Raw genomic sequence first — 25,827 nt, forward strand, 5'->3', positions numbered from 1 at the left:
GCGCAGAGAGCCATCAATATTCAGATAAATAAAATGTGGTTACCTGATGGTAGACGCCGTCATCGTCAAACTTGTAGGTGTCATTCATCACCTTGGGGCTGTAGTGGTCGGTCAGGAGAGCCATGAGGCAGCGCCGGTCCCACTCGTCTGTCACTCGACCCCCGTAGTTTATGTGTCCGGTAACGTACATCAGCATCTACACAGCCAAGTTACAGGGAATTACAGGGGAAGTAGCTAGAAGCAAACTTGCGGGAGTCATCCATAACCTTAACTTCTAGTGTCCCCGGGTACACATATGAGACTTCTGGTTTTCATTATTTTTTTAAAACTGTAAATGATTTTTTCCCTGGCAATACTTAAATACAGGTAAATTTATTTGATTTATGCCAATTTATAATTACGCCGGTTGGTGCCGGCGTGGGATTCCCCGGTTCGGCCGACACCAGACGACAGTAGGCGCCGCGATTCTAATAACAAACACTTTTACACATTGTTTTATTCTATTACCGTGTGTGCGAGCAAAGTGTGTGTGAAATTGTTTCCGATTTAGTTTTCGTTTTGTTTTTAAGAAAAATAAAAAGGTAAGATAATATTTTTTATTTTATTATTTTTAAAATTAAAAGAACATTCGAATATTTGTAGTTAATGCCATGATTTTGCAAGAAAGGAAGCAACAATCAAAGCAAATGAAAACGGATGCTTTTTTAAAAAAAGTGTGAAAATTTTATTTAGTTCCGACAAATTGTTGAGTTAGTATTTATGAAATAGTTAGTAAAAATTCATTATGTATTCAGAGATTATTATTTATTTTGTAAACGAATTTAAATTGTATTTATTCAATACACTTGTAATTTATTTAGAATATATATAGGATAAAAACCGCCCTTGAACCTGTAGAAATTGCACAGAAATCTTTAATCCGAGTAATTAAAAAAAAAAAATTTGCTATCCAAGTGACTTGCTCTTCAAAGAATTCAGAGTATTGAATATTATTCAACAGTATATATTGAGAACGGTAGTGGTTACACACATCAATAGAGACATTTACCCGAGCGTCAACCACAACCATAATACAAAATACTCTAATAGGGATCTGATACTAGGTGAAGGGGTCAACACTGTTCTGGAATCGAGACATTACTATTACGTAGGCAAAAAGGTCCATAACCTTTTGCCAGAATCGTGGAAAGACGGGAGTGTTGTCAAGTTGCGGAAGGTGTTGACCTCGCTCTTTCATGACATTGGACGTAGGGAGTCAGAAAAGTTGATGCATGCCACGGATCGGAGATTCTTACTGGATGTCGAAAATAAAATATAAAAATAAGGAATAATTTAAAAAAATATATTTGTAGATGGCAACCATGAAGTTTTCCAGTCTACGAATGTCTACGTCAAAAGTCTACGAACATTTGGACAAACTCAAATATTGTAATGAAACCAACTGGTCCAAGAAGAAGTTTAAAAATTGAAAAAAATGTTTTCAGGCGTTGCCTAGTATGGGAAATAATTCAGTCAGATGAATCTCTTCACAACAATAAAGGTTTCAGCTCTTTAACTTCACTAAAATCAACAAATGGAAGAATTGAAGAAATATGGATGTTCAAACATAGGCAAAATGGTGAATGTTACACAGTGTGTAAAGTGGCCACTTAAACCAGCCAATGACAGGTCATAAGCCCTGTTAATGCCTTGACTTCCACATTACCTTATTTAAGGTATTCTCCATCCCTGTTGTAATTTGTTAATTTTAATGACTCCCGAGGGGGTGAAATCCAGTCTTTTGTCTACGAACATTTGGACAAACTCAAATATTGTCATGAAGTTTCGCATAAATAAATTGACTATGTTTTTATGAATGTATGTATGTGTATGCGCATGGGTGTATGTATGTGTGTGTATATATATATATACAGTGAAACCTCTATCTATCATTCCTTGAATAATCGTTTTCCCGGATGTGTCGTTTATTTCTTCCAACTCTAAAATAATTTCATATAAAACATACAAAAATTGATTGCATCGATCGATTCTCTATCCACCATTTTATCGCTTTCATCGTTTGAATTACGATGCGTATTTGACATATTTGAATATTTTGTGTATGTTCTAATGCGCAGAATGTTCGAAAGAGAAAGAGAGATATAATGACAATTAGAACAAGTTAAGGTTTCTGAAGATGATTGGCTAAGACTTGATAAACAGACGAATTTCAACAATTTTGTTACATTTGATGACAATATCCCAACATGTGGGATAGAAACTATCGAAAGCTCGTGTGACGCAAGGTTGAAGGAGACAGCTGAAGAGGTCGATATTGATGAAGAGGAGCCGCCGCCGCCGCCTGTACCTTCATTTTCAGAAGCATGCACTATCTTCGAAAGATTAAAAACATTCTACTACTCACATTCAATAACTGATGCCGAAAAAAATATTATTTGCAATGCCGAAAATATAATGTTGACTTACGGGAATAAAACAGTAAAAAAACAAACGTCGATGACAGATTATTTCCAATGCAATTTACTTCAATATTTTTTTTGTTTTTGTTCTGCTTTCTAATTTTATTTATTTACACCTGAAACTTGTATCTTTTTTAGAATTTGAACCTGCCAATGGTAATGCAGATTGCCAGGGCGGTATCTTTACCCGATCTTATCTCCTTGTGTATTGACCTCTTATTCCCGCATTCATAGTTTATTTCAATAAGTCCCTTTAGAAACGATAGTAAGAGATTTCACTTTATATATATGTGTATATATGTGAATGTGTGTATGTATATGTATCAAAATGTGTATACGAATAAGTTTATATTTTAAACTTATAATTAGAAATCAAACACTGATTTGAGTCTACTGAACACTTTATTTTATTTTTACAAATATAAACATATAAAAATAAAAACTTTGTGACAAAATATCAGGTTGCTGTTCATTTTTTCGACAACAATTATCTAAATTTACAAAACTATAAGGCTTCATTAATTATCTCACAATACATACTTGTATGTCAATAAATGTTTACTTTGTTATATTTTCCCCGAAATTCAAATACAAATACCTAAATTCCCCATTACCTATTAAACACTTAGCCTCACCCTTAACCATCGGTTTTTCCCTCAATTATGATTAATGTACATGCTATAGTTCGTAAGATTATTTTTATTTTCTACTTAAGTACCTTGAATTATATAACTATATAAGGACATTCAATCCAAATAATCTTCACATTCGTTTGAAAATGCCCTAATAAGGCGAAACAATTGTCACGAAGTTTTTATTTTTATATGTTTATATTTGTAAAAATAAAATAAAGTGTTCAGTAGACTCAAATCAGTGTTTGATTTCTAATTATAAGTTTAAATATGGAGTTCTACAAAATAAACACCAAATCAATCAATATAGTTTATATTTTATTTGTCTGTGCTCTCTATTAATTTGTTAACTATTATCATATATTAGAATGTAATTGCCTAGATTGGAACGGGGTGTGTACCCTTGTTAGCTGGGCAAAGTGAACGTAAAATTGTATTTTGATAAAAGGTGTAAATAAATAAACAATAAATGTGAATGAAATAAATATGTTAGATTGTACTTAGAATTTTGACACGGAATCTAACCTCATATGTTCCATTATATTTGTGTTCATTATTTTTACGCCTATAACTTTTTTTAAAACGACATTAACCTGTACTTTTAAACAACTCTCCAGTAGCAAGTCTCCAAGCGACACTTAGCGTTCTTACGGCAGATTTGAATGGTTATGGTCAGAATTACACATTGAGCGCAGTTCTAATTATCGACAACCCCGATTATGAATGTGAATGTAAAAGCATACCTTGAGGGGTATTTCGGCGTACTCCCAGATGAACATCTGCAGTTGCTGCATGCAGATTCGGAGGTCCCCGTCGGTGAACTCGTAGGGAACGTTGAACCCGAGCCGGCCAAACTTGTTGCGCTCCAGGATCACGGCGTGGAACAAGCACAGGCTGAATATCAACCACTAGAATCAGAAATTAACAGAATAAGGTGTGATAGTATGCGAGTAATGAGCTCTACTGAAGTTTTCAGGTTTAAAAAAAAGTAACAAGAGTATTCAACAATATTTTGAGTTTGTCCAAATTTTTGTAGACTAGGACTGGATTCAGCTCCCTGGGGAGCTATTTATATTAACATATTACAACAGAGATGAAGAACATTCAAGAGAAGGTAATATAGAAGTCTAGGCATCTACTGGGCTTATGACCTGTCAATGGCTGGTTTAAGTGGCCACTTTACATCTCAACCGCACAAATAAAGGTTTCAGCTCTTTAACTTCACAAACATCAATAGACGAAAGAATTGAAGGAATATAGATTTATATATAGATCATTTTAAATTTCAGCCAAGAACCACCCGTCCAAGTACGTTTGTATAGCGATATGGTGGATAATGTCTCACCTTAAATTTGAGAGTTTTGGGATCGTCCCCGACGAAGTGAGTGGCCATGTCAGACACCTGGCTGGCGTAGGCTTTCTGAATATTAGCCTTCACTCCACGGGGAGGCTCCATCGTCATTTTTGTACCTGGAAAAAAACAACATTTTTAATGATGTTACACGAGATGCCGGGTCCTGTCCACGTGCTTTAGAGTTCTTCAAAAATTCAAAGACTTAACAAACATCTACACTAGGGTGGTCACAAAATATCCATGTTGGAATTTTTTAAGGGGACCCCTCGCAAAGCTCCCATTTGGCTAAGAAATGAGATTGGTGAAGATTCAGCTCAATTGGATAAGGTCAACCCGTGCCTCGTCAAGGTTGAAGTTTTAACTTTCTATAAAAATGTTTGTTTCTTATAAAATACCTAACAATATTGCAAGATTTAATTACATATGCTGTCCAGATTTTGCTTTATTTATTTTCTCAATTGGTACATAAAAAAGGGTGTAGTTAAAACTGTTTTCAAAGTAACTACAGCACAATCCAAACTGAAAATGATGGATTTAGGAGAAAAGAAAATCAAAAAGGTATAAAAAAAAAGAAGAAATAATATTTTGAGCTTGTCCAAATTTTTGTAGACAAGAACTGGATTCAACTCCCTGGGGAGCTGTTTATATTAACATATTAACATATTACAACAGAGATGAAGAACATTTAAGAAAAGCTGATATAGAAGTCTAGGCATCTACAGGGCTTATGACCTGTTTGGACATTTTTTGGAAAAACTCAAAATATTTTTGATAAATTCACCTGATCCATGAAGAAGTATAGAAATTGAAAAAATAACATTTTCAGACGTTGCCTAGTATGCAGGTGAAATAATTCAATTAGATGAATCTCACCCGCATAAATAAAGGTTTCAGCCCTTTAACTTCACAAACATCAACATATGAAAGAATTGAAGGAATATAGATGTTCAAATATGGGCTGAATGGTGAGTGTTACACAGTGTGTAAAGTGGCCACTTAAACCAGCCATTGACAGGTCATAAGCCCTGTAGATGCCGGGTCCTGTCCACGTGCTTTAGAGTTCTTCAAAAATTCAAAGACTTAACAAACATCTACACTAGGGTGGTCACAAAATATCCATGTTGGAATTTTTTAAGGGGACCCCTCGCAAAGCTCCCATTTGGCTAAGAAATGAGATTGGTGAAGATTCAGCTCAATTGGATAAGGTCAACCCGTGCCTCGTCAAGGTTGAAGTTTTAACTTTCTATAAAAATGTTTGTTTCTTATAAAATACCTAACAATATTGCAAGATTTAATTACATATGCTGTCCAGATTTTGCTTTATTTATTTTCTCAATTGGTACATAAAAAAGGGTGTAGTTAAAACTGTTTTCAAAGTAACTACAGCACAATCCAAACTGAAAATGATGGATTTAGGAGAAAAGAAAATCAAAAAGGTATAAAAAAAAAGAAGAAATAATATTTTGAGCTTGTCCAAATTTTTGTAGACAAGAACTGGATTCAACTCCCTGGGGAGCTGTTTATATTAACATATTAACATATTACAACAGAGATGAAGAACATTTAAGAAAAGCTGATATAGAAGTCTAGGCATCTACAGGGCTTATGACCTGTTTGGACATTTTTTGGAAAAACTCAAAATATTTTTGATAAATTCACCTGATCCATGAAGAAGTATAGAAATTGAAAAAATAACATTTTCAGACGTTGCCTAGTATGCAGGTGAAATAATTCAATTAGATGAATCTCACCCGCATAAATAAAGGTTTCAGCCCTTTAACTTCACAAACATCAACATATGAAAGAATTGAAGGAATATAGATGTTCAAATATGGGCTGAATGGTGAGTGTTACACAGTGTGTAAAGTGGCCACTTAAACCAGCCATTGACAGGTCATAAGCCCTGTAGATGCCTAGACTTCTATATCAGCTTTTCTTGAATGTTCTTCATCTCTATTGTAATATGTTAAGAAGAAATAATGTTTAAAATTTTATTATTTAAAATATTTTTAAAAATGATAATAAAAGAAAGAAGTTATTATTAATTACATTTACAATTAATTATCAGATTAAGGTGGTAATGGCTTAGATAACGTGGCTTTTGAAGAGTCAGGAATTTTTTTTTGACATTCCGATACAACTTTTAACAGAAACTGTCGCTGTTCTTCGTCTTTTGTTAAACAGGAAGTCTTGGAAATTTCTAAGACAAATGGTTTTCATTTTATGAGGAAAAAACGGCGATTTTTATGCAAAAAAATAGTTTTTTCAAATTTAATCTCAACGAGGCACGGGCATTATCCAATTGAGCTAAAACTTTCCAAATCTTATTTTCTAGACAAATAGCAAATATAAGTGGGGGGGGTCCCACCGGCATTAGGATGAAAATATTTTTCACTAAAATACCTTGTGACCACACCCTAATGTACACAATTCAAAATGTATCGCAATTTCAATACTTTGATGTGCCTTTATTTATGACCTTTTAGGAATATCACTTTTGAGACAAGGTTTTGGGTAAGTTTTCATATCGCAGGGTAATGAGGAAGTTCAGTGGTTATTTTAAATTTTTTTATTTGTTAATAGACTGTCAAACTAAGTAAAAAAAAAATTGTTTTAATTTTTATTTATCGTATTATCGGCGCTACGATTTTTCAAAGTTATGTATTTCTGAAATAACCCCGCGTGTAACGTCAGAGGTTTATTTCCGCTTATTCTCATTCAGTTCTTCCCATTGGTCCAGAAGCGACAAGCAGACCAGAAATCTTCCATAGGTCGATTCACATGAACCAGTGACGTCATTTAAAGTAGTGCGTTTTTAAAAAAATATTTTTTATTATTTTTTCTGTACATTTTCAAGAAACTTTGCAGTACAATTTAATGCTCTAATTTTTACCCCGCGTAAGAAAATATTTTTTGTATCCAATTTCCCGTAGGGCTGAAGTTCCTCATTATTGCAATTAGGTAACTTTAAAACCAGCATTTTTGAGTTAACTACAGAAAACACATTTTGTATCCTCCTTTATGAATGATACAAATAGACAAGTCGCCAGTTCAAATCATTGTAATATTATTTAAATGTATCGTGACTTCGACAATGTTTGGAATACGTCCAAATGTTTGCAGACAGGATGGATTTCCTCCCTAGGGAGTTATTCAGATCTAAATTTGTTGCAACAGGGAGGGAAAACATTTTTGAGAAGGGAACATGGAAGTCTTGACATTAACATGGCTTATGACCTGTCATTGGCTAGTTTTAGAGGCCACTTTACACACTGTGTAACATTAACCAATCTGCCTATATTTAAACATCCATATTTCCTCAATTCTTCCATCTGTTGACTTTTCTGAAGTAAAAGAGCTGAAACTTTTATCATGCGGGTGAGATTCATCTGACTGAACCAATTCACCTACAAGGCGACGCCTGAAAACAATTTCCCAATTTTTATACTTCTTTTACAAGTTTTTTTTTTTTTAATAAAAAATAAATATTAGCGTTCTTGTAATTTACCAAAATATAAAAATTTTTGGTGGCCATTTTCAACGAGTTGTAAATAACTCACTATTAGAAAATGGAAATCAAGTTGGGGTTGAGTGGGGTTTGAACATCGGACCTCTGGCTTGTGAGTCCGCAACACTAGCCACAGGACCACAACCCGATTCACTAGTTAGTTAATTCAACAATGTTTTAAGCATGTCCAAATCTTTGCAGACAAGCTGGATTTCCTTCCTAGGGAGTTATTCAGATCTAAATTTGTTGCAACAATATTTTTGAGAAGAGAAAATGAAAATATTTTTCCTCTCTGTCCTTTGAAAATGCAAAGATAAGTTTTAGTGATTAACTCCTGTAATAATCCTGATTTTGAATTTACCAAAATAGTTGTAGGTTAGGTGAAAGCTAAGCTTAAATAGGGTTAGGTTAGGATTGAAAGTGGGAACCATTTTGGAGTAGGGCGGCCGGGAAGGCGGGGGAGGGCATGGACGTGAGCCAGATACGGAAGTCCTTATGGACCGTATCGGGGACTATTTGCTCCACCAACATCTCGAGGTTCGGCATCCAACTCGGAGATAAGTGACAGTTCTAGAACCAAACACGGATTTGAATGACAAAACAAAAAATCTCCATACTTTGAAACGGTTGAGTTTATGTTTATTCCATAGAATTAAGAATAGTCCAGAAGGAGTGTAGAATCATATTTGAATACATCGGACTGTGTCTAATAATTCCCTTACTATGCCCCACTTTTGCCGCGCGCATTCGTGATGTCACCGCGTAATGTTGCACGATGGGGAAAAATATAATCATAACACAAATGTAAGGTGAAAAAAAAAAGCAATCGTTAATTTCTCTAAAATTTTATTGTGCACGCGGAAATATTGATTGACATAACAGAGTAGATAGGTAAAGAGTCATTTAATAAGAGTAATTGAATTAATGAACTTCAAATATAAAACAAATTTTATTTGTCATAAAACGGATATTTTTATATCATGTTAAATAATATTTGATGTTTTAAAGATAATGTCGGTCAAATGTCCACCACAGAGTTGTTTAATCCGAGATCCAATTTTCATTAGTTCTCTCATTAGATGAGCAAAATAGGGTAAAAAAAAATTGAAAAATAATTCAATTTTTAAGTAAAGCATTTGCTACTTAAACATTCGTTTGCTAATTCCACATGAAATGTGATACCACCCTGTTTCTTTAAGATCCTAGCAGTATTTCTACACTTTTAAAGGACACAACACGGCATAGTTGAATTCAAATCAGAAGTTGCGTACTGAGCGACGTTTACAAAGAAACTAATGGGTCAAAACGTACACCTACTCATTTATGAGTAATTTAGTCGCCTTCTGTTTGATGTGCGTATGCGGTTTCTGGACTATTCTTAATTATATGGTTTATTCATACAAATACATACATATTACAAAAAAATATAATAAAAAAGTATCCCAAACACTATGAGGCCAAGGGCCCTGTGTTGAGTTGGGATACAGCATAATGAAAAGTGGAAGCACATACATAATCAAATAAAAGCAAAAATAAAAATGAAATATTATTACATAAACATACACATATTTCAAAGGGCATCTGGACAACACGCTTAATTGTACATAAATCTATGCAATATCTCACAGCAGTCTCCTGCATTGGTCTCTTCCCTCAGACAAAATCCAGACTTGTACACTCTTTCTGCAAATGGCTTTCGTTTTGGAGAACTTAAGAGTTTCTTAAGTTAAAAGAGCTGTTTGCATTTGGTATTTTCAAAATTCAATGAAATAATGATGAATTTTAACAACCTTTAAATAAAAATTCTCTTCATCTTAGAACGGGTTCAGACGTATATCATGGAGATCGGAGTAAATACAGCAAATTAAAAAGATTAGAACCTGTTAGACAAAACCTCTGAACATTTAATATAATAAAAATAGAGCTGTCTTGAATTTGCCAAAATATTATTGCCGTTATTTGGAATTTTCAAGTGTTTTGAGGGTGTGGCATCTGGTTTGGAAACCTGCTGCGGATGCCTCCCACCTGCGGGATTCCGCAGTCCTGGAAGGCCGTCGACGACGATCTTTTGGCTTCATTCGGCGGAATAAAGAGACGCAAGAATGGCGTGGAAGGAGGCGAGAGTGCTGGATAGCGATAGGCTCTCCCGGAGGTGTCAGGTGGTATCCACATGCTCCAATTAGGAGCAGATATGGAAAAGAAAGAATAAGAACTTTGGAATCCAGCTAATGTATTTTATTTGACAGCAAATTGCTTTTTCGAATTCGACCCAGACACGCAAGGGGAAGCGCGAATGAGCTTGTATGAGTATTGTTTTACTTGTCATAATATGAACGAGCACTTACCTGAAAGAACACCCAATTGCCATCGTTACAGGACACTTTGAACATCGCCTCGGCGCGAACTCCCTGGCCCTGTCCCAGTGAGATGGCCTGCAGGCGCTTGGTCATCTTCATCCGCTCGGCAAATTTAAACAGCTCTAAATAATTTCAAAAAACTGATAAATATATTTTGTTTATTATCTTCAATTGTGAATGAGAGCTGATTGATATGCTCCACCCTTGACCCAATTTAAGTTGACTAGTCGAGCTGATGGGTACGTATTATGTAGCCTAATATGCCTTCGTGTAAAGTACCGAGTGACAAGTTGAAAACTGCAACAGTTTATTCACAACAGGCGTTTCAAAAAAAATCATTCAAGTTTACATTGTCGGAAATAAAAACACCAGTACACCAGTACTTTTTTCCCCACAACAGGTCGGGAAGCCCAATTACAGCACAGAACACCAGGAATCAAACCCGAAACCTTCCATGATAAAGTCAAGCGTCTTAACCATTACGCTACTTTCCTTTTCTTCCAAAACTACAAAAATAGAATCCTCTTCGGGTTTTAGAAAGAGTCATCTAAAGTACATAGATTCTGGTTTTATTTCACCTATAGAACTGGATTTTTTATTCCACCTAAATGTGTAAATGTAATATTAAGTATAGTATACCTTCGGCAGGGTCTGTCCCAGTGGACAGTACGAAGATGAGCGGCGTCGCGGGCCCCGACTCGGCGTACATGGCCGAGAGGTCGGAAGCCAGCGGCTCCACGAATCTCTGGCCGAGCACCGACACGATGAAGTCCTGCATTCCGTTGGTGAGCTTGTCGAGCCGGAGCACCTTAAGCACCAACAGCCGCTGGAAGGGCGTGAGGTTGGTGTGGAAGGGCGCGGGCAAAGAGACCCTGACAGAATAGAAACAAACATTATTTTGGATTCAATGTTTACGTTTTTTGTATAAATACAGTTCCCCATGATCATTTCATTAAATAATCCAGAGAGCAGAGCATTGGTACTCCAAATGCAGTGAATTAGAATAATTTGATACATGAAGGTAAGAAGATTTATGTAGATTCTGTGCTACAATTCACCACTGTAATTGGGCTTCCCGGCCTGTATCGAGTGTCAATTTTTTTCCTGTGTAATCCCTTAAATAATGTCCATCAAAGCTTTCAGTAAAATATTTTACCATAATAACAGATATAACAATGTTCACGTGTAGGGTCAATGAATAAACAACTCAAAAAGAAAGTTGCTGGTCGAATATACTGTGAAAGGCAGTCAATGAACGGGTTGTGGTCCCGTGGCTAGTGTCTCGGACTCACGGATCAAAGGTCCGTGGTTCAAATCCCACTCTACCCCAACTTGATTCCCATTTTCTAATAGTGAGTTATTTACAACTCGTTACAAAAGGTCCTCAAAATTTAATATTTGCGTAAATTATAAGAAGGCAAATATTTATTTTTCCTAGCTAAATTATTATTTCAAGTTGACCTTGCTGGGATTCAAACCTGGAACCTCAGGTATGGTAAGCAAACACGCTGACTAGTAAACTATAAAGCGGACTATTGTTCTCTTGTGATTTTTATCCGAAAGCAGGCAGCGAGTGGAAAAATATCCACATTCGAAGGAAAAAATGCAGTTACTCAAAATTACCTATGAGGATCGTTAGAGTCGTATATTTTCTTGTAGTCATTGAGGTTTTTGCTGAAGTTGTTAGCCAGATTCTTGTAGTTCTGGTTGTGAAGAGTCTCCAGCGATAGCACGTCCTGCCACATCTTGTAGGAGATCCAGTCGGGGTCGGGATTGGGGAGGGTCTGGGAAAGGAAATACAGAGAGATATGATAGCCACACAATTACTCTTATAAAAAAATTGAAAGTTTATAAAAAAACACATCTTCCAGCAGCCAAATCATGACGCATGAAATATAAGCCATAAAAAGAAAACAGATATGCAAAAAATTAGCCTTTTAAAAATAAACTCATACCAGCCAAATCAGTCTGTTTTCCAGGAAAAGTGGCCTGGTTACTCGGGTTGCAAATCAAATAGAGCAATCTCTTAATCCGTCTTCATTGGAGAAACGTAGAACAAATATGGACCTAATATCATTGGGTTTTTGGCACACGTTGGTAGCTACAAATTTTCGAAAAATGAGATGTCTCATAAAATACTCTTTGTTTGAAAAAATAAATAAAAATGTTTAATATTTTATAATATTCAACTTGCGGTTTTATTTGAATTGTTGATTTGGGACGACTTCAAAAGTGCGATATCTTACAACTAGTCAAATATAGTTGCCAAACTGTGCCAGAAACCTGACAAAATATAAGATTTATTGATAAGGACTCCTGCAAAACTATTTACAAAGCAATTATTGAACCACACGTTAACTACTGTAGTAGCATTTTATTTTTATCAAACAAAGAAAACATAGATAAACTAACTGTATTACAAAATAAAGCCTTTAGAATAATTTTGAAAAAAAACAGATATACGAGGGTAAAGTCGATGGTAAATGAAATGAAATAATTAACATATAAACAAAGAATATTTTACAATACAATGATATTTGTTCATAAAATTATAAACTCTAATAAAAAAACAGAATTTTGGAAAAAAATTGTTTGGAACCAGCATGAACACGATCACAATACTAGAGAAAAGAACAAAATTAGATTTCCATTTAGGAAAAAGGCAAAGTCACAAAATTCAATTTTATTTAAAGCAATTAAAAAGTATTACGAGATGGAAAAAAATATTTATGAAGAAAAAAACATATCAAAATTTAAAATAATGGTCAAGACATATGTGATAAACAATTTATAAATTAAATATATTTGCAATGTTATTATTAGAACACACATAACAATATGTATGATATGTGTGCCCTACTTTAAGATTTAAATAAAAAAAAAAAAATAAAAAAAAAATATGCATTTTTAAAATACTTAATGCTAATTAATGTCTCATCTCTGATACAATCTATCTTTTTTAACAAATTTTTCAACCGTTTCATCACAAATCAAAATTTATTTTGCGAATTTTGATTTTGTATCCAGGTCCAGAATATGTAGATTAGTCAATTTGTTGCACAACTTAGAGTTCTTTGGGATAGATCTTCCCATTTCTCGAAGATTTCTTCGCCAATAACACTGTCTTGGATGAAGAAGGATTGGAATGGCTTAGATCGAAGCCTTTAATTACGCGGATAATGTTTTTTTAAATATACTGTATACAATTATTTGACTGTCCTTGAAAGTATTCGCCACATGTTCTGTTTGTTCAGTTTCTTACATATATGTTTCGTCGCGTTCATAAGTGCCGTAAATGTAACAAATAAATAAAGTAAGGAAAAAAGTAAGCTCTTGTGTATAGAAATAGAAAATATAGGAGTTTTAATTACGCTCTTGGGTTGGGCGCCATTCAGGAAGTAGAAATACTCCAGCGGGTCGATGTTCCCCTCCTGCAGCAGGATGCGGATGCAGAGGAGGAAGGCGAAGTGCATCTTGTGTCGCTGGAACAGGCCTCGGCAGGCCTCGCTGTACAGGGAGAAGGTCATGTACGTGATGATTGTCTCCAGGCGTACCATTATCTTATCTGCAATCGAGATTTTCCAGAGTTTAAAAAGTTCTTTTAAAACTTAATAAACTTAAAAACAAATAATAGAAAATTAATTTGTACTAAATCACCAAGCATACCAGTACCAAATTACAGTTCTTTTGGTTACAATCCAAAATATTATGAAATTCCTATTTAATGTTCCCAAAATAATAATGGGACAGTTGGCATTTTCTAGTTGATGGAAATAAACAATTACAAAACTCATAAGAAAACTATTAAAAACATAATTAAATAACTAATATATGTGTACAATCTACTTCCATTATCCATAAGGACAATTAATAAGTACTCACAATATAAAATTGCTATTAAGAAATGGATAGTGGAGGTGGGTTGTGCACGGATCGATGAGTGGATCACGCCAAATAGGCAAAAACTTGTGTAATGTTTATGAAATTTGGTCTACAGGTCTATATGAATTTAATTGTACTTAATTTATATTGATTTTTATTTTATGTTAACAGTCATCTATTTTAATCTTTGTAAATAAATTTTGTGTAAAATTTACGTATGCTTTTAGTTCTTATTAATGTTTTTATTACTTTTTAAATTTATATAATTTCTCTAACTTTTTTCTTTGTAAAGGAAAAATAAGAAACCTGCTGACAAAGCAATTTCGCGGTTAAGTGGGTTTCATTATTTTTCCTTTCATATTTTCTGTTCATGTTTACCTTCTTAAATAAAAATAAATACAAAAAAAAATTGCTTCACTTCTGATATTTTTCAAATAATTTCTTTTGTTTTTAGGCCATACATATGTTCTCATTTTCCTAAATCTCCTTCTTCAAGCCCAAGTCCTTAAAGTAACACGCTATTAGCTAGGGAGCGAGTGCTCTCACATCTTAAGGGTCAACGAATGGTCCATCGAGGAAATGACTACATTTGCAATATAAAGCATCACATTTGGATAGAATGTGAATAAGTGTTTCATAACCTGCACTGAAAAGCCCACATATAGAAGGTTCAGAAAGGTTTATTCTAGAAAGGTCTTTATTCAATCTCCAGTGTAAGGGCTCGAGTAATAATCCTCACATTGTTTTCGTCTGAGCTTCGTTAGGACGAAAGCAAACATTTGTGAGTACCCCTTTATTATTTCCTTCGTGTGGTGCTGATCGAGTACTTTCTGCCAGAGCATCATGCTCCGCTTCCGAGCCCATGACTTAAGTTTGTTATGAGGAGCACATTTGGGCAACTGACAGCCGGGTGGTGGTGACAGTGTGGTGCAAAAAAATACAAATACGAAACATCTCACTGTTAGGCTCCGTGTTAGTCATACTCTTGATAAAGATGCGGATGAACCAAGCCAAGGAGTGCTGGTACATCGGGTCTACGGTGGACAGATCGGCGACACAGAAGAACAGCACTCGGCCGCGCTCGGCCACGGGAATATAAACCTTCCTCGCCGAGTCTATGTCCTTCTGAGTCTCTTCGGCCTCCTTCACTTTGATCTAGAAAAGACAATTTATTTTTAAATGAGAGTTCACCATCAAAACTTATATTATGTATAGCCTTATAGCTGAAGAAGGAGGAAGAAGGAGAAATTGACAGATATACCCTTTGGCCATCCCACTACCGATTTTCTTGAGTAAACCTAAAGGCAGACCTACGGATATTTCAGTGCTCTTGATCTTGATGGCCTCGAGCGTCTCGATGAGCTCCACGTCGTCCACCGGGGAGCCCACGCTCTCACATAGGCCGCTGAGGATGCGGCTCTGCATGGCGGCTGCCTGTGCGGCCATCTGGGCGCTGTTGGCCACAAGCGCCACGCGCTGCTCCTCTAGCTCCGCGCGCTCCTCGGCCACGGCGATGGACAGCAGCTGCTCCTGAAGCCCGCTGAAATTATCCGACAATACAAGTTGTAAGATTTTAATTGTGATAGAGAGCTTCTAAACCGGTTGGGAATGATAAAGCAATGGACAGTAGCCAATATCGGTAGTTAGATGGCAGAAGGGACCATTTGTATTTTTTTTTGTTTCGTATTTTTCAAAAGTTTCAATACATATTTCAGTAAATACACACTGAAAAAAATATTTAAAAAACAATAATTTAGAATGGTGATTCATTATTGAAAAGCAACGTTAAAATATTATAGTTTGTGGATTGGAGTCTTGAAATTGAGTAGTATTTCAGCTCTCCTGAACATTTTTGAAAATTGCAGATGGTCCCTTCTGCCATCTGACTACCGATATAAGGATTTCAATGTTTGTGTTATTTTTATCCAAATCTAGTAAAGATAAGTCTGTTTCAGTGGTTACCTATTATGTTTATATTATTGATATCTACATATTAAAATAATTCAAGTTTTATTTACATTTTTTTTTTTGCACCACAACAGGACAGGAGGCCCAATTACAGTGGTGAATTACATCACAGAACACCCAGGCTTGAGAAAAATCACCCTGAATTTTTGTGTTCTCACCGAGAATCGAACCTGGAACCTTCCGTGAGTGAGTCAAGTGTCTTGACCACTACACTACGGAGGCCGCCATGAATTAATTAACGATGCGATGCAATGCGATTTATAGAAAAAGTGCTGATTTTGATTTTTTTTTTGTCGAGTTTAAATGGGGAAAACTTTCTTCCATGTGGTGCGTCTGCAGATGGACAATGTATTGCAATGAGATAATTGCAAGCATTGATATGAAAATATCAACACTTATTCAAATATATTTTGAATGTTTGTAGCAGTAACTTTGTAGTTCATTGTTATATTTTAAAGGAATAAAGGTTTTATGAACCACTTATTTACTGTCACAACTGACTAGTTTTGGCAACTCACGTTGCCCTCTTCATTCCTTATCGACACCCACTGTTCACTGTTTCTTTTACGTATGTATATTTAGTTATTATATAGCAATTGTGACAATAAATAAGTGGTTCATAAAACAAAGTAATTTTATTTATTCCTTTAAAATACTGAAATTTTGAAAAATAGGGGTCGACTGGGACCCGTATAAATCTATTGTGACTGGTCCCCGTAAATTACTTCTCGCCTTTCGAGCCCAGGTTATTAAAGAGCCTGGCTACTCAGTGAAGGGTGAGTGTTCTTATATAACTAAATCTCCCTCTCCAAGCACAGATTCATAAAGTGTGCGCTCTAACATCCTCAGGTTTAACTAATAGTCCCCCGAGGCTGCGGCTTCTTTTGTGATATACAGCGCCACATTCACATTCAATGTGAATAGGTGTTTCATCATCCACATTGCAGAACCTACATCTAGAAGTTAAAGAAAGATTAATTCTAGCAAGGTGTTTTTTCAATCAAATATCAACACTATGTATTGAAAAAGGTTTTCAACCTCCGAAGAGTAAATAAGAACTTTAGTTCTAAACTAAAATCTGCTTTTAGCCTGTCTAATTACCATTTTCGAAAGATCTGATGTCACCTCTATGTCAAAAATGAACAGTTGGCAAAAAGAATGGTCAAAGTCCCAGGTCTGGTTAACGAGAAAGTCGACATTAAACATTTGTTTCGAAGGTGGACTGCAATATCTCACTATCCCTGGACTGGTACATAAGATGATCGAGAAACGCTATATTTGGTGTACCAATATACCACCAGGTACACATTGTTGTAATATAAATAGATTATACCTCGGGACGAGAGCAAAGTTAACAATCTGCAGTTTGACGGACACCTCAGGGCTGTAGTGTGGGTTGGCCAGCTTGGTGGTAATGTAGAGTTTGAAGTTCTGCGAGTACGGGATCACAGAGTCGCCCACCTTCATCACAACTTGCCCCGCTTGTGTGTACACTTGTTTCTGGAGCAATCATTCATATTTTGTATCAATAAAAATTAGCAGGTGTTTTGAACATCAGACAACTGTACACAAGAGGTCTTCTCATTCCAGTATATAAAAATGACAAAAGTGAAAAAAATTGCATTCCGTTCGGCCAAAGTCATGTATTATTAATAATGATAGCAGGAATATTGATACCCCCACCCCCCTCCACCTTCCATTGCCTTACCCCTTTCGCCCGACCCTAACAGTACCTAAGTATTAATACTTTGTATCCCGGAACCGTGTAAACACGTGATTATATAACCATGCGTAGTGTCCCGGTCCCGTGTTTTCACGTGGTTTACCAGCTGTTTAAAAAAGTGCATTTTATTGACATCTAGTGACTTTTATTAGTACTTTTTCGCTGCTGGTAAACCACATGAAAACATGGAATCAGGATACAACGCATCGTTATTATAATCACGTGTTTACACGGCTCCGGGATACAAAGCACAAAAAAAGGAGCGAGGCCCTGTATATGTGCGAACATTGCAATGCGCAATGTGGCTTTCCATAAAGGCTAATGTTGGCAAAACTATCATACAAAAATTACTTATTTAATTATTTCAAATAAATATGAGTAGTTTCAATTGATTTAACCCAGTATTTTCATAATTATGACACTTTTAAGAAATCCTTCACAAAGCATGAAATTTCACAAAAATGGACCGGGCACAGGGTAAATTCCATGTGTATTCGGCCGGTGATCAAAGTGTTAATTTGTGTTTAGTTTATATTTACACCTGAGGATGGGTAATACTGATTACCCGAAACTAGTTGTGTTTTAATGTATTAAACTCTTGTGTGGTAAATTTACAAAGTGTTTTATTTTAAATAATTTTTTTTTAATTTTCCACAAAGTAAATAAATGCTCAAATAAATAATACAACAAAGTTCTATTTAAATCCATAAATATTTATTCTAAAAAACAACAAGGTTTTATTTGCTTTTTTGGGGCAGCTACAGCTTTATCCGTGCAAATTATTTTAACATCATATTCATTAAATTCGCTGCATCTTTTAATGAAAAATCTTTTAAAACATATAAATAATAAAATTAAAAGGTGAATTGAATAGTTTAAATGTCAAATGTCTAAGAAAAAACGGAATAATCGCTAATCAAAACTTCAAACCTCAAACCTCAATATCTCAGTTCCATTAAAAAGCCAAATGATACCCCATTGTTCTATGGTTACGAAATAGTAAATGAAATGATATGGGGTGAAATCAAATTTTGAACAAACCAAAAATATTATTGTCTCACTTTTAGAATAGGATCCAACGAGTTGTCTAGAGTTTCCCCGATGTTTTCTAGCAATAACGGTTTTCCGAACCGGATAGCTGTTTCGAAGACTCTCAACAAGTTTTGGTCATTTTGTTTGCAGATCAAAACACCGTCCGATTTACACTGAAATAAAAGAAAATATTATATTAGGTACTCTATAGCAGCGGTGGCCAACTCCCATTGTCATTCACAGAGACTGAACCGCCGTGCACGTGCAAACCACGAGCCCACTGCGTGATATCGCATGATGGGCCTATTTCACACCATGGCAAAAATCTACATGGCATGATAAAATACAATGTAAAATACATAGCAAACGCAATAACCAGTACACCATGAGACCGACTAATCTCCGGTCGATTTCCTTTTGCAGGATTTACACCTGAGAGTACTCACTAAATTTAAATAATGATTTTGATAAAATTATCATCAAAACCTCTTTTGTTAAATTTTACTATATTATTTGAATCGGATTGTGGTCCCGTGGCTAATGTTGCGGACTCACGGATCAGAGGTCCGAGGTACGAACCCCACTCTACCCTAACTTGATTTCCATCTTCTAAAAGTGAGTTACCAAAGTTGAAATATTTGGGCAAATTATAAAAACGCTAATACTTTTTTTAAATTACTATATTGACCGAGGCGTTTTATTGATATATTTTTAAAAATCATTAAACATGGAGTTTCAAAAAAGTATATAAATATTATCAAATGTAAATAGGTGCAAAGGAATCTAATCCACTATAATTTTACCATGCTGTTTAGATTAAGATGATATGTGTGAAATAGGTTATTTTCCGTCAGATATCACGCGGCTGGTTTGTTTATCTGGAAATTCTTGTAATAATGAACAATGAAAGCATCCACCCCTTTCCCGAAACTGTTCATAAAGACTTGAGTCTTTCTTCAGTTTCGCATATCAATATAAAACTAATTAAGCGAAAATTTAATATTTCTTTACAATCAAACTGCGAAAATAACAAAACAAATAAACTTGAAAAACTTTCATTGTACCCCTCACTGCAGTATTGTCAGTTTGTGATCAATCAAATACACATGGTCAGCACAATCACCTTTTTCTAATTTCCCAGTATGACAGTGGAGGAATACACCAAGAATATAAATCAGTTTAAGATGAAAGGATGCATACTTGGGTTTTAGCATTGGTTGTCTGAACTGAACTCTTGTCCGTCTGTGTTGTTCTTGTCCCATGAAGGGAAATGGTAAATTACAAATCTAAATAGTAGGCTAACTCAAGAGAACCACGCGCCGACCATGCTCTAGGACCCGTTTCGTCTGCTTTAAGGTCTGTGAGATTGTTAGGACGATTAAGGTCTTTGCATAGGATTGTTTCTACTGTTGGTATTAGAAAAATGGTTTTTGCGAGGAATTTAGTACTATGACGAAAAGTAATTTCGCCTGAGTTCGATAGGGATCATGTTAGGATCTGTGTTAGGATTTTGCCGGTAGTGTCTTGATAATTTGATGTTCCTCTGTGATTTGTTATAGATACGTATTGTTTTTCTTCTGTTGATTGAGTGCATGTTGTACAGGGCAAATTATTCCAATGTTTCCTATATGTATTTGGGTTTCGTGTCGTTTGATTGATTTGTTTGTATTACTACGTTCTTCTTCCTTTCCGATGCGGGATCTGGAGCGTGCGGCCGCGGTCTCAATTTGGAACTTACACTGTAATAATTATCAGACTTTAGTTGAATGCAGCTATTAGGACTGTCAATCGCAACAAGTCAAAGAAAGAAAAATATATCCCACGAACAGCTTTTTGTCTGCGTTCTTCTTCCTTCAAAAAATAAAGCGATAATAACAAAAAAATGTTACCATGCTCTTGATCCAGTTGTTGGCTTGACCTTGGGGGTCGATGAAGAGCGGCCACCTTCGGGAGTTCATCACCAGCACGGCACTTTCGGTAGACATGGTGTCCTGAGGAAGACCGTTCAGCTGCCAAGCTCTGAAGACAATCACACCAAGTTACGTTTTCACTTTTCAATATCTTATGACATTATATATTTTTTTTTTTTATTTATTTATTTATTTTATTTTATTTGGGATTTTTACAGCTATTACATAAACAAAATAAGTAGAAAAATCTTAACAATGCTAAAGCCAATTAAAAAAATCCACTGTAAATATAATGACACATAATATATAAGAAAAGAAGTTTAGTAATTGTATTTGTGTGACGTTTGTATTCATGTGTATGTGAATGTGTGTATGCGTGAATGAATGAGGGAGAGGATACATGTGCGTGTGGGAATGAATGAGGGAGAGGGTGCGTGTGTGTGGGTGCGTAAGTATAAAAAAATAATTATTTAAAACTTGTAAATTGTATTCAAAATGGTACAACAAAAAGCTTAGTAAAAAGTTTTTTGTTAAAATTCAAATGACAAAATGATATATATTGTATTTTTTAATTTTTTAAAAGTATGTTAAATTTTAAAACCGTATTCTGAAAAAAAGAAAAAAGCATTTTATTTTAAAATTTAACTGATACACATCGAATGAATAATGTGCGACGAGTCCCATACAATACGAGTACGGTAGGTAATTACAAAATGCAGTAAATACGAAATAATGACAACAATAAAATAAGGTTTGACAATACGCGAACGTTGATTTTAAACAAACATATATATGTATTTTATAAAGGAAACAAAATACAGCACAACGAACACATCAAAACAACAAGTAGGAAGAAAAATTCCAAGATATAAAATGCCATTTTAATTTAAATTTGTTGTAATTTTAATTATTATTAGTATGTTCTCTGATTAATACTGATTTAAAAAATATTATTATTATTATTATGTCAGCCTCGTGTTGTAATGGTCAGCGCGTTTGCCTACCATGCAAGAGGTCTCTGATTCGATTCTTGACATGGTTGATATGAAATATTTATTTAAAAGGGTGTTTACACATTAGAATATTTCATAGTCCCTGGACTGGTAACTGAAGCGTAAGACTGATCACCTTACCTTAATGTAATGTAATAGATCAAGATACGCTGCGTTTGGCGTATTGATCCAGTGCCCTATGCACCATTAGGTGCGGAAAGGGAATGATGATGATAATTATTAATTTGAAGTGTTACAAAGTGAATGCCGCATCAATTAGTAATATTATGTTTAAACATCATTTAATAAAAAAACACATGTAACAAAGGCGGTCCTGCTGGAAATTTCTAGCTAGTCGGGACCCACGAAACCTCTGTACATTATAAAACAGTGAAATAAATTAATTAATCTATGACCCTTGCAATAATTTATTTTTAAAGTGTTAACAAATTAGGTACCTGATGACCACCGGCTCGCCGAGGGTACCGATGGGATTGCAGCCGGGTGTGTGCGGCACTTTACACTCCTCGATCTTGTTACTCCACTTGATGAACAGATTACGCCGGAATAAGTCTGTGAATGGGGTGAGGTATGCGACAGCACCTAGCAATATAAAATAAATGAGGTTATGTTTCACAACCATGAATCAAACGAGTTGTGGACAAATTTATATGGATTTCATATAATGATTTAAGTGCTAAATTTGTTTTAAAACAGTCACAATATACGAAAAATAAACATATATTGGTTTAACAAATTACTACAGGGATGGAGAATACCTTAAAGAAGGGAATATGGAAGTGTAGACATTTACGGGGCCTATGACCTGTCATTGGCTGGTTTAAGTGGCCACTTTACATACTGAGCAACATTCACCATTTTAAAAATTGGAAAATTGTTTTCAGACGTTGCCTAGTATGTGAAATAATTCAGTCAGATAAATCTCTTCACAACAATAAAGGTTTCAGCTTTTTAACTTCACTAAAATCAACAAATGGATGAATTGAAGAAATATGGATGTTCAAACATAGGCAAATGGTGAATGTTACTCAGTGTGTAAAGTGGCCACTTAAACCAGCCAATGACAGGTCATAAGCCCTGTAAATGCCTAGAATTCCATATTCCCTTCTTTAAGGTATTCTCCATCCCTGTAGTAATTTGTTAATTTTAATGACTCCGGAGGGGGTGAAATCCAGTTTCTACAAACATTTGGACAAACTCAAATATTGTATTGTATTGTTTTGTTGGAATTGCTTCCACAGAGTTATTAAAAATCTCAATTTGCGCATGCGCAGACTTGTGAATTCAGTACAGGACGACCGGCTTATGGGAACCGACAGATTCACGCAGTTTCTCAGAATTTTACTTCAGTCTGCGCATAATTGCGCAGGCAAAAGGTCGTGTGTGGGCTTGTTGCAATTTTTTAGAAGTAATTAAATAATGGATATCAAAACCATCTCACATCGCTACGATTAACAACGAACTACGGTAAAACCTCGTTTCAACGTTCCTCAATTTTATGCTTTCCCGCTTTTTATGCAGAAATGTTAAGGTCCCATACATTCTCGTTAAAATATTCTCCCAATTAGCATTTATGTTTTTATAACCCCGGTTTTACGTTGAAATTTTTTCGAAACTCATTCGTTCTGTCAAAAGACGCCGAGCCGCGCACCACCACATTTGAAAAAAAAATTTTTGAAGTAAATTTTTGTCTCAAACTAAATTCAAAGTAGGTTCAGTGTAATTCTTCATTTTGTTTTAAATGTCTAATTTGGATATTTTACTAAATTGTGACATGCAGTTGACGCATGTTTAGGAAGAATAAATTACGATGCAGAAAGTTTAAATATAATTGAAGTTATAAACATAATTTAGAAAGAAGATTGTTTAAACAGTTATCAAAAAAGTGTGAAACAGTTTTGCCGCGATGTGTAAATGATAGTTGAAATTCTGTGGTGCCATGCTAAAAAAAGTGATACCATATAAACAAAATTCCCAATATTTAGGGAAAATATCATTGTATGCATTTTATGCAAATTATAATTTTTCTTTTTGTGTTTTTAAGTATCTAAAAAAACGTAAAACAGGGGTTTTACTGTAATTCAAAGATATTTGTTGAAGTTACTTAACAGATAAGTTAACTTATAACTTATAAGTTATAGCTGCTTTTATTATTAATATAAAAAGAAAATAGGCACTGATTGTTTAGAAGTCAAATTTTTAAGGAATCGTTGGATCCATCAAATCTATGAACGGACTAGTTAGCTATTTTCCATAATTTATAATAATATACTTTAGGCCTGTTTTTGGCAAAATAAGCCTTAATTTTTTTCAATAACGGATAAACATCACGTCTTCTATTCAATGTAGACTCGTGTGACATTCTAACAAATTGGTTGTTTATCTAACAGACTTAGTAGATCATAGTAAAAACATGTTTAAACTCACACGAACTTATAAGGACATCTCCAGTCACATTAATGAGAGCGTGCTCGAGGGAAGCGATGGTACTGATCCACCTAATTTTCTCACTCCCCAATCCGTTAATTAACCTGAAATTTAAATTATTTTATATGAAAAATATTCAGTTTCCTGAGTTTGATACCTGGCAAGTTTGCCACGAGATATTTATTTTTAAATGTCACGTCGATGAATTTGGAAGAGATTACACAATTAAAAAGCAACAACAACAACAAACCATCACGCCGTTTCCCCGTAGGGGTAGGCAGAGAGGATAGAACGCCATAACACTCTATCTTGGCATACAGACCTCGCTTCCTCTACATTCATACATCTTCTTATGCACGCACGCCGATTATTCCTACTTTTGACATGTCCATCTTCAAGTATTTGATGGACTTGATCGTGCCATGTCTTTCTCGGTCTTCCTCGTTTTCTGCATCCATCAACATTTGCATCGTAGATCCTTTTAGTCGTTCTTTCGCTGTCCATTCGCTCTACATGTCCAAACCAACGCAGCACCCCTTTCTTGATTCTGTCAATAATGCATGTCTCAGCCTTACACACTTCACGGATCTCGACATTTGTGCACCTATCATACATCGTTTTACCACACATTCGCCTGAGGGATCGCATTTCGACAGCATTCAACCTACTTTCATCATTATTTTTCCAATTCCATACTTCGCTCCCATACATTAGAGTTGGAACTAGAACTCCGTTGTGGATGCGGATTTGGAAGAGATTACACAATTAAAAAGCATGTGTGGCGAATATGACTGTGCATTGATTGCCCAACTTATGGGGACATACAGTCCAGAGAAAACGCAGCAAGGGCAATTGTGGCTGCTATGGAAATGCCGGGATCCACTACAAAAAAATGAAAATAGATAACCAATCACTCAGATAGACCAGGGTACGTATTCTGATGGGAAGTGAAAATTTATCTAACTAACTAACTAACTAACCATCACGCCATTTCCCCAGAGGGGTAGGCAGAGAGGATAGAACGCCACACCACTCTGTCCTGGCACACTTCCTTTGCTTCCTTCACATTCATACATCTTCTCATGCACGCACGTCGATTATTCCGACTTTTCACATGACCACTTTCAAGAATTTGTTGTACTTGATCATGCCATGTCTTTCTCGGCCTTCCTCGACTTCTACAACCAGACACATTCGCATCATAAATCTTTTTAGCCGTTCTTTCATCATTCATTCGCTCCACATGACCGAACCATCGCAAAAGACCTTTCTTAATTTTGTCGATAATGCTTAACTCAGCCTTGCATTCTGCTCTAATTTCGACTTTAGGGCACCTATCATACATTGTTTTTCCGCACATTCGCCTGAGGGATCGCATTTCAACAGCATTCAGTCTACTTTCGTCCCTTTTTTTCCAACTCCATGCTTCGCTTCCATACATTAGGGTTGGTACCAGAACTCCATTATGAACTGCTAATTTAGCCTCTTGCGATAGACACTTATTTGCTACGACAGACTTTAATTGACAAAATTTATCTACAAAGTTAAATTAAGTTTTCAAT

General features: G+C 35.3%; 1 protein-coding gene across 1 annotated transcript in view; it reads right to left on the reverse strand.

The window, feature by feature from the left end:
* LOC148277275 (dynein axonemal heavy chain 1-like) overlaps positions 1 to 25,827 on the reverse strand; it is a 120,090-nt gene that overhangs the window by 13,291 nt on the left and 80,972 nt on the right. Inside the window, exons 57-71 of the mRNA XM_088233104.1 lie at positions 24,266 to 24,369; positions 22,276 to 22,420; positions 20,805 to 20,934; positions 18,945 to 19,088; positions 17,494 to 17,660; positions 15,507 to 15,732; positions 15,152 to 15,347; positions 13,682 to 13,875; positions 11,934 to 12,094; positions 10,950 to 11,182; positions 10,299 to 10,432; positions 8,382 to 8,523; positions 4,437 to 4,561; positions 3,835 to 3,999; positions 44 to 196 (exon numbers count right to left, since the gene is read on the reverse strand). Of these exons, the coding sequence (XP_088089230.1) occupies positions 44 to 196; positions 3,835 to 3,999; positions 4,437 to 4,561; positions 8,382 to 8,523; positions 10,299 to 10,432; positions 10,950 to 11,182; positions 11,934 to 12,094; positions 13,682 to 13,875; positions 15,152 to 15,347; positions 15,507 to 15,732; positions 17,494 to 17,660; positions 18,945 to 19,088; positions 20,805 to 20,934; positions 22,276 to 22,420; positions 24,266 to 24,369 (2,419 nt within the window). The remainder of the gene's footprint in view (positions 1 to 43; positions 197 to 3,834; positions 4,000 to 4,436; positions 4,562 to 8,381; positions 8,524 to 10,298; positions 10,433 to 10,949; positions 11,183 to 11,933; positions 12,095 to 13,681; positions 13,876 to 15,151; positions 15,348 to 15,506; positions 15,733 to 17,493; positions 17,661 to 18,944; positions 19,089 to 20,804; positions 20,935 to 22,275; positions 22,421 to 24,265; positions 24,370 to 25,827) is intronic.

Source organism: Micrasema longulum, unplaced genomic scaffold (genome assembly GCF_059751315.1).
Source record: "Micrasema longulum isolate JH-2025_06_02 unplaced genomic scaffold, ASM5975131v1 h1tg001057l, whole genome shotgun sequence".
NCBI lineage: Eukaryota > Metazoa > Arthropoda > Insecta > Trichoptera > Brachycentridae > Micrasema > Micrasema longulum.